This window comes from Chiloscyllium plagiosum, unplaced genomic scaffold, assembly GCF_004010195.1.
Source record: "Chiloscyllium plagiosum isolate BGI_BamShark_2017 unplaced genomic scaffold, ASM401019v2 scaf_15270, whole genome shotgun sequence".
NCBI lineage: Eukaryota > Metazoa > Chordata > Chondrichthyes > Orectolobiformes > Hemiscylliidae > Chiloscyllium > Chiloscyllium plagiosum.
In genome coordinates this window covers 31,095-40,548 of record NW_025214689.1, presented here as the reverse complement: position 1 = coordinate 40,548, position 9,454 = coordinate 31,095, and the positions used below count along the sequence as shown (strand labels likewise).

Sequence of the window (9,454 nt, the reverse complement as noted above, 5' to 3'; positions counted from 1 at the left end):
ATGGGACAATTTAGCATGGCCAATCCACCCTAACCTGCAAATCCTTGGGGACTATGGGACAATTTAGCATGGCCAATCCACCCTAACCTGCACATCCCTGGGCACTACGGGACAATTTAGCATGGACAATCCACCCTAACCTGCACATCCCTGGGCACTACGGGACAATTTAGCATGGACAATCCACCCTAACCTGCACATCCGTGGGCACTACGGGACAATTTCCCATGGACAATCCACCCCAACCTGCAAATCCTTGGGGACTATGGGACAATTTAGCATGGCCAATCCACCCTAACCTACACATCCCTGGGCACTATGGGACAATTTAGCATGGCCAATCCACCCTAACCTGCACATCCGTGGGCACCACAGGACAATTTAGCATGGCCAATCCACCCTAACCTGCATATCCATGGGCACTACAGGACAATTTAGCATGGCCAATCCACCCTAACCTGCACATCCCTGGGCACTACGGGACAATTTAGCATGGCCAATCCACCCTAACCTGCACAGCCGTGGGCACTACGGGACAATTTAGCATGGCCAATCCACCCTAACCTGCACATCCGTGGGCACTACGGGACAATTTAGCATGGCACGTTAGAGTGGTTGGCCATTAGAAATTTTCCCGTAGTGTCCTGGGATGTGCAGGCTAGATGGGTTAGCCATAGGGAATGCAGGGTTACAGAGATGGGACAGGTGGATGGGTCTGGGTGGTATGCTGTTCTGAGGGTCGATGTGGACTCAATGTGTTGAATGGCCCGCATGCACACTGTGGATATGCTACCATTGACTCCTTGAGCTGGGCATGTTGGTCGGGGCAGTTTTAGTGAGTCAGGTGCATCTGTGTGTGTGGCGGTCTGGAGTCACCTGTGGACCCAGATGCAGATAAGGACGGCAGACTCTCTCCCCACCCTCCCAACGTGGTGGGGGGGGGGGTTACTACAATTGATGATGGTCATCACGATTCCCGAAACTGGCTTCCAATTCTGGACTCGAGTCATCGGATTTAAGATCCCCCACTGTGGGCAGTGGTGGGACTTGAAGCCATGGTTCCCCAGAGAATTAGCCTTCAGATTACTAACCCGGCAACTACACCACCATCTCCTGTACGTTTCTCAGTCTGGGGAGCGAGGTGTCAGGTGTAGGGAGATTCAATGGCTCGCTATAGTCCTGGATTTAATGTCCGAGAGAGCTTTGGGCTTGCCCCTCAGTTTTCAACCATGTCGCCAGCATGTGGGGTCATGCACATTGTCTCCTCACGGCAGGTACCGAAAAAAGTGGAAGGGGCAGTCTGCCGAGAAGGGCAGTGGTGGGCACCCTCCTGAGTATCTGCCCGTGCGGCTGCTCACCATCTCTGATGGTGACGGAGCATCCAAGGCCCCAGAGTGCATCGCTGAGACTGCCCTGCAGTGCGGCTCATCTCCCGAGAGCAGGAGCACCACCAACGCCTCAGATGACCAGCCGCATTTCGACCTGATAAACATGGGCTACTTCTACATCCCGCAATAAGCGAACGGCACGGAATACTGCCTTCCTCGATTCGAGACAGAGAGGGAAGCAAATCCTCAGACTAAGTACTACCTCACGCTGCTGCTGACTGCCAACGGAGAATGTCTTCCATTGGCGGGAAGGATGTTGACACTCCTGGGGTTCCCCACCCCCAAAGACGGGTGACAAAGCTGACCACGGTTTTGGGGGTCCTGTCTGCTTCCATGCCTTTGCTCGCGCTACGTGTCACGCACGCTCTCCGTGGGGCAGACTCCCCTCCGGCAGGCTGAGCGTGTCAATTCTTGTTTCGAACATCTACCTCACCGGGCAGCCACGTCGGCTTGTCGTGCCTTGGCCCCAAGCTGGGAAGGCCTCGAGACGGAGGAAATGCCACCACTCCGAGACCACTGCCCATCCGACTGTCGGCAGCCAGCAGATGACCGAGTCTGCAGCTTTGACCTCGCCGGGGAGGCTTGGGACTTTGCAGGTCAAAGTTCGCCTGGGGGCTTCCACACCGCTGAGCACCTGGGCGTCCATTTTCACTCATGCAAAATGGAAAGTGCTCACCACAAAATGGTGACAGACTGAAAAGAGGATCGCGATGCCAGTGGGATGAACTTTTTAAGACTGTTCCAACTTCCTTTCCGTTTTGTAAAATTCCTGTATGCCCAATGACAGACGTTTCCTTTCAGTGTTGTTTCTTAGCTTGAATGTGCCACTTATAAACAAAGATGGAAATTGCTGCAAAAAGCTCAGCAGGTCTGACAGACAACCGTGGAGAGAAATCAGAGTTTCGGGTCAGTGACCCTTCCTCAGAGCTGATGGTTGCTGGGGAAAATGCCTCTTCATATGCATAGGATAGGGAGGGGATAAGGAATAAACGATAGTTGGGGATAGAGTAGAGAGAGAGAACAGTTGGACAGAGAAAGGAGTGGATAACAGTCTGGCCGGGAGGGTGAATAGCTGTCAGTGGCTAACTGTTGTGTGTAAGAGCAGACTGTGTGATAACAAGGCCTGGTTGGGGGGGTGGGACATGGGAGAGCTGAGACCCTAAAGTTATTGAACTTGACATTGAATCTGGACAGATGCGGGGTTCCCAGGTGGAAAGTGACATGCTGTTCTTCCAGCTTATGCTGAGCTTGGCTGGAGCAGGCCTGAGACAGAGAGGTGTTGCCCAGGGAACAGGGTGGGGGTGTTAAAGTCAAAGTGTGTGGTGCTGGAAAAGCTCAGCTGGTCAGCGTTTCGAGTATGATCTCTTCATCAGGAATGAGGGGGTGGCCGAAGGGGGCTGAGAGATAAATGAGAAGGGGGGAGGGTAGCTGGGAATGGGGAGGTGGGGGTGAAGGTGACAGGTTAGAGAGGAGGGTGGAGTGGATAGATGGGGAGGAAGATGGACAGGTAGGACAAGAGGGGTGTGTTAAAGTGGCAGGTAATTGGAAGCTCAGGGTCTTCTTGTAGGCAGAGCTTCTGTGTTCTGTGAAACGGTCACCCAGTCTACACTGCCAAGTATAAACCTGCTCATTTACTCTGCCCCCAACTAATGTTAAATCTGCATTGTAGCTCCATTGTACAGTAATGTCTTGGAGGCTAGATCAATGTACGTAAACACCAGGTAAATACAAATATGACCTGCGTCTGACACAGCAGCTCCTGGTCTGGTTGCTAATCCCTGACGATCAGAACGATCCCAGTCTGCCCCAGGTCCCCAGATAATCTCAGCTCGGGCCGTCTTGTGGGTCATGGCCATTACAGCTCCCCCCCATTCTCACCCCCCCCCCCCCCAACAGTTGGCTACACATCCCATTCTGCTCCACCGCCATAGTAACCACTGCATCACCCACTTCCCACAAAACCAGGATTCTTCGCCAAATCCATTTCCATCCCCCACTGCAGGACACTGGGGTGAGGGAGGGATGTGGGGTAATGGATCATCACAATGGATTGGTCACTCCCCTTCCCACACCCTCCCATTGGACACCATCCCAGTGGGTCACTCCCCTTCCTGTACCCTCCCATTGGACACCATCCCAGTGGGTCACTCCCCTTCCCGTACCCTTCTATTGGACACCATACCAATGGGTCAGTCCCCTTCCTGTATCCTCCCATTGGACTCCATCCCAATGGGTCAGTCCCCTTCCTGTACCCTCCAATGGGACACCATCCCAATGGGTCAGTTCCATTCCTGTATCCTCCCATTGGACTCCATCCCAGTGGGTCAGTCCACTTCCTGTACCCTCCCGTTGGACATCATCCCAATGGGTCAGTCCCCTTCCTGTACACTCCAATGGGACACCATCCCAATCGGTCAGTCCCCTTCCTGTACACTCCAATGGGACACCATCCCAATCGGTCAGTCCCCTTCCTGTACCCTCCAATGGGACACCATCCCAATGGGTCAGTCCCCTTCCTGTACCCGCCTATTGGACAGCATCCCAATGGGTCAGTCCCCTTCCTGTACCCGCCTATTGGACACCATCCCAATGGGTCTGTCCACTTCCTGTACCCTCCCAGTGGGTCTGTCCCCTTCCTGTACTCTCTCATTGGACTCCATCCCAGTGGGTCAGTCCACTTCCTGTACCCTCCCGTTGGACATCATCCCAATGGGTCAGTCCCCTTCCTGTACCCGCCTATTGGACAGCATCCCAATGGGTCAGTCCCCTTCCTGTACTCTCTCATTGGACTCCATCCCAGTGGGTCAGTCCACTTCCTGTACCCTCCCGTTGGACTCCATCCCAGTGGGTCAGTTCACTTCCTGTACCGGCCTATTGGACAGCATCCCAATGGGTCAGTCCACTTCCTGTACCCTCCCAGTGGGTCAGTTCACTTCCTGTACCCGCCTATTGGATACCATCCCAATGGGTCTGTCCACTTTCTGTATCCTCCCATTGGACACCATCCCAATGGGTCACTCCCCTTCCCGTACCCTTCTATTAGACACCATCCCAATGGGTCAGTCCCCTTCCCGTATCCTTCTATTGGACACCATCCCAATGGGTCAGTTCACTTCCTGTACCCTCCCATTGGATACCATCTCAATGGATCAGTCCACTTCCTGTACCCTCCCATTGGACACCATCTCAATGGATCAGTCCACTTCCTGTACCCTCCCATTGGACACCATCCCAATGGATCAGTCCACTTCCTGTACCCTCACATTGGACACCATCCCCATGGGTCACACTCTTTCCTGTACGCTCCCGTTGGACACCATCCCAATGGATCACTTCCCTTTCCAATCACTCCCGTTGGACATGGAGGATATACTGGTCTTAGAAAGGGTTGATGAGGTTGTGGGGGGCTGTGCTGGTTACTCTCAGAGGAAGGAATAGAAGGATTTGGTGATGTGAGATAGTGAAGGGGATGTTGAGAGGAGGCTAGTTAAGAGCAGGAACAGCTGAAGAAGAGGGACCGAGTGGCTGTTTCTGTGCTGGAGAATAAGTAATCTTTGGGCCGAGGAGAAAGTAAGGACTGCAGATGCTGGAGATCAGTCGAAGGCCCAGTCTTGGGCCTTCCTTGATTCCTGGATGTGCCAACAAACAAAATCTGAAAACACCCAGATTCTCATATAGTTTGCATCTACAAGCTACAACTGGAAATATAATAATGCTCTATTTTAGCACTGAATTCAAACAGCAAGCTGGAACATTGCGATATAATTCTGTTCACGTAATATCCTGAATAAAGTTATTTTCTGCTGGTATGGGTAATCGCTCTATATGTTTTCAGTTTGCCTTTGCTGATACACACTCCTTGCTGGTCAACAATCCCTGGGAGCCAATGATTGTCTCAGCAATGGGCCTGATTGGCTCAATGGGTGTTGGCAAGGCCCTCCTGTACCCAGGGATTTGTGCCTGCTGCAGAGTTACGCCACAAAGCCTATTTGAAACCTCCTATGATCACAACCTACAACCTCAGTGCCCCCGCCCTCTACAGCCACCACGCATCACTAAAACTCCCAACCCGGGTAAGGGTCACAAAGTAGATCAGGTCCTTTTGAACCATGGACCAAAGGCGGTTCCTCTGTTATGACTGGCCACAGACCCCTGCATCCCCTCCCTATCTTTGTCACCTCCTCCAGTCCCCTACAACCCCTCCCTATCTCTGTCAGCCCCTATAACCGCTCCCTTGCTTTGTCACCTCCTCCAACCCCTATACTCATACCTGTCTTTGTAAGTTCCTGGAAGATCGCGGGTGCCGTTGGAGGGTCAGTGCCGAGGGAACGGGTGCTGTCAGAGGGTCAGTGCCGAGGGAGCGGGTCTCCCTCCCTCCCTCTCTGCCTGTCTCCCTCTCTCCCTCCCTCTCTCTCTCTGCCTGTCTCCCTCTCTCCCTCCCTCTCCCTCTCCCTCTCTCTGTCCCTCTGCCCACTGCTTTCTTTCTCCTCCTTTCGTTCCCTCTCTCTCTTCCTCTATCTCTCTCCCCCTCTCTCTCTCCCTCTCTCTCTCTGCCCCTCTCCTCTGTCCCACAATCTCCGACTCCACCACCACAATCAGGGAATTTGCTGATATTGCTCAAGGACATTTCGAAAGCCAGTGAGAGACTGGGGAGGGAGCAGAGTGAGTGTTGGGGGTTGGTATTGGAACTTTGCATGGCTGGGCTCAGAACATTGACCTGGCCCTCACAGAGCAGAGCGAAAGATAACTTTCACCCAGAAGGTGGTGGGAATGTGGAACTCACTGGAACGGCCTCAAAGGGCTGGAGGCAGGGTATTGGAGAAGTGCACTTGCAATGCCAGAGTACAAGGGCCAAGTGCTGGAGAATGCGATGGGAGTCGATGGGATGTTTTAGACCAGGTTGGAGTTGATGGAATGCACCAATCTGGACCAGGAATCTCAGACACATCTGGATGGTATCCGCACCCCAACTCAATCCGTCTTGTTTCATCCTTTTCCAAAATGCAATCTTAAGTTACATTTCATGGAATTTGATTGGGATTTCACCCAAAACGTTTTTAACCAATGAAATGTTGGGGAAAGTCAGACGCTGGTGCAAAACAGCAACTAACTCCTGCACAGCAAGATCCCATGGTTCTGACCAGACCATAACTGAGGGATAAATATTTAAGGTATTTCCTCCACACTCCGGACACGTTTCCTCATGCAGGCTACAAAAATGCTTAAAATCTTCAGAAGGTTCTGGGAAAGCTGGAAAATCTTGGCACTGCTTTCCTTTCTCGTGGCTCCCCGATCCCAGTGAAACTCAGCACTGCCATCTCCTTTACCCACAATATTCCCAGGAATACACTGGGTCTGAGGAAGATCACTGGATAAATATGGAAAATGGGCCCAGTGGATTCCCCCATAGCTTACACTATGGGCTATACAGTCACAGAGCATGGACACAGACCCCTCAGTCCAACCAGACCACACCGACCATATTCCCAAACTAAACTAGTCCCACCTGCCTGCTCCTGGCCCATATCCCTCCAAACCTTTCCTGGTCCTGTATCTATCCAAATGTCTCTTAAACGTTGTCATTGTACCCACACCCACCCCTTCCCCAGGCAGTTCAATCCACACGTGAACCACCCTTTGTGTAAAATATTTGCCTCTCATGTCTATATTAAATCTCTCTCACCTTAAAAATGTCCCCCCTGGTCTTGAAATACCAGGAAAAGACTCCTACCATTTACTCTAACCCTCATTATTTTATAAATCTCTATCAGGTCGCGTCTCGACCTCCAACGCTCCAGTGAAAGAAGTCCGCAGCCTTTCTGTCCAGCTCAAACCATCCTTACTGGAAACATCCTGGTCAATCTCTTCTGGACCCTCTCCAACTTGATCATATCCTTCCTCTAACAGGACGACCAGAATATTCCGGAAGAGGCCTCACTGATGTCCTGTACAACCACAGCACGATGTCCCAACTCCTGTACTCAAAGGCAAGTGTGCTGAACACCTTTTTAACCACCCTGCCTACATGTGAAGTAAATTTCAAAGAATTCTGTACCTAAACCCCCTGTGTCTCCCTGTTCTACAACACTGCTTAAGGCCCAACCTTTGAGAAAGATCAACTGTGTGAATGACTGAAAAGGTATTGCATTTATTCTGTTGACTGTGGGGAATGTACAGGGACAGGGGGAGGGGTGTGGAAAGCAGACAGGCTGAGGGTAAGAGTTGCCGCAAAGGGAGCTGACCCTGTCAACGGGTCGAGCAAAGAAAATGGCTAAAACCGAGCAAATGTGGGCCATGTTTAACAATGTGGACCGAAACCAGGGACGTCGTCGATTCACAGTGGGGAAGCAAGCACCTCAGCTGCACAGAATGTCAGCTCACTGTTAAAGAAGGTGACAACACATTCTCAACAAAGTTAAATATATCACCATGTACTGCCATCCTGCCAACATACCTAACACTTGTTGTACAATATCCAGGATCAGGTACAAACATAGGACAATACACACAGTAAGGGACAAAACACAAGGTAGGGAAAAACACAGGACAATATGAGCACAGGATAATAATTTACAATATACAAGCTAATAAACAGAGACAGTCACAGTGGACTGAAGGACAGCCAAAAACTGGGGACAGTCAGAGTGGGACTGAAGACAGTCAGAGTGGGATTGGTGTCAGTCAGAGTGCAATTGGTGTCAGTCAGAGTGGGATTGGGGACAGTCGGAGTGGGATCGGGGTCAGTCTGAGTGGGATTGGGGACAGTCAGAGTGTGTTCAGGATCAGTCGGAGTGGGATCGGGGTCATTCAGAGTGGGATTGAGGACAGTCAGAGTGGGATTGGGGACAGTTGGAGTGGGATTGGGGACAGTCGGAGTGGGATTGGGGACAGTCAGAGGGGGTTTGGGTACAGTCAGAGTGGGTTTGGTGTCAGTTGGAGTGGGATCAGTTTCAGTCGGAGTGGGATTGGTGTCAGTCGGAGTGGGATCAGTTTCAGTCGGGTTGGGATTGGGGACAGTGGGATTGGGATTGGGGACAGTCAGGTTGGCATCTGGGACAGTCTGAGTGGGATCAGGGTCATTCAGAGTGGGATCAGGGACAGTCAGAGTGGGATCGGGGACAGTCGGAGTGGGATCAGGGTCAGTTGGAGTGGGATCGGGGTCCGTCGGATTGGGATTAGTGACAGTCAGAGTGGGATTGGGGTCAGTCAGAGTGGGATTGAGGACAGACAGAGTGGGATCGGGGTCAGTCAGAGTGGGATTCGGGACAGTCAGAGGGGGATCGGGGACAGTCAGAGTGGGATCGGGGACAGTCAGAGTGGGATCGGGGACAATCAGAGTGGGATCGGGGACAGTCGGAGTGGGATTAGGGACAGTCGGAATGGGATTGGGGACAGTCCAAGTGGGATTGGGGACAGTCCGAGTGGGATTGATGACTGTCAGTACAGTCCGAGTGGGATTGGGGACAGTCAGAGTGGGATTGGGGACAGTCCAAGTGGGATCGGAGACAGTCGGAGTGGGATCGGAGACAGTCAGAGTGGGATCGGAACAGTCAGAGTGTGATCGGGGTCAGTCGGAGTGGGATCGGGGTCAGTCAGAGAGGGGTCAGGAACAGTCAGATTGGGATCGCCATCAGTCAGAGTGAGATAGGGGTCAGTCGGAATGGGATAGGGGTCAGTCGGTGTGGGATCGGGGACAGTCAGAGTGGGATCGGGGACAGTCAGAGTGGGATTGGAACAGTCGGTGTTGGATCAGGGACAGTCTGAGTGGGATCGGGAACAGTCAGAGTGGGATCGGGGACAGTCGGAGTGAGATCGGGGTCAGTCGGAGTGGGATAAGGGACAGTCAGAGTGGGATGGGGACAGTCAGAGTGGGATTGGGGACAGTCAGAGTGGGATCGGGGACAGTCGGAGTGGGATCGGGGACAGTCGGAGTGGGATCGGGGTCCGTCGGAGTGGGATCGGGGTCAGTCGGAGTGGGATCGGGGACAGTCAGACTGGGATTAGGGTTGCTGCCGCCGGGACATTAATCGCCTCAACCTGTCGACCCCCCTCCCCCACTCCAACCT

General features: G+C 52.6%; 2 protein-coding genes across 3 annotated transcripts in view; both read left to right on the top strand.

Moving 5' to 3' along the window:
* LOC122547980 (interleukin-6 receptor subunit alpha-like) overlaps positions 1 to 2,684 on the top strand; it is an 11,222-nt gene extending 8,538 nt beyond the window's left edge. The window contains exon 6 of the mRNA XM_043686533.1: positions 1,275 to 2,684. Within this exon, the coding sequence (XP_043542468.1) occupies positions 1,275 to 1,518 (244 nt within the window). The 3' untranslated portion in view covers positions 1,519 to 2,684. The remainder of the gene's footprint in view (positions 1 to 1,274) is intronic.
* A 191-nt stretch (positions 2,685 to 2,875) lies between these two features.
* Positions 2,876 to 5,204, top strand: LOC122547978 (translation initiation factor IF-2-like). Of its 2 annotated transcripts, none has more exons than XM_043686531.1 (2): positions 2,876 to 4,056; positions 4,312 to 5,204. In XM_043686531.1, the coding sequence occupies exons 1-2, from the start codon at positions 3,434 to 3,436 to the stop codon at positions 4,778 to 4,780; spliced, it is 1,092 nt and encodes a 363-aa protein (XP_043542466.1). In that variant the 5' UTR covers positions 2,876 to 3,433; the 3' UTR covers positions 4,781 to 5,204. The 2 variants fall into 2 exon arrangements, with proteins under 2 accessions (XP_043542466.1, XP_043542465.1); XM_043686530.1 differs by having other exon boundaries at positions 4,192 to 5,204.
* The last annotated feature ends 4,250 nt before the right edge of the window (positions 5,205 to 9,454 follow it).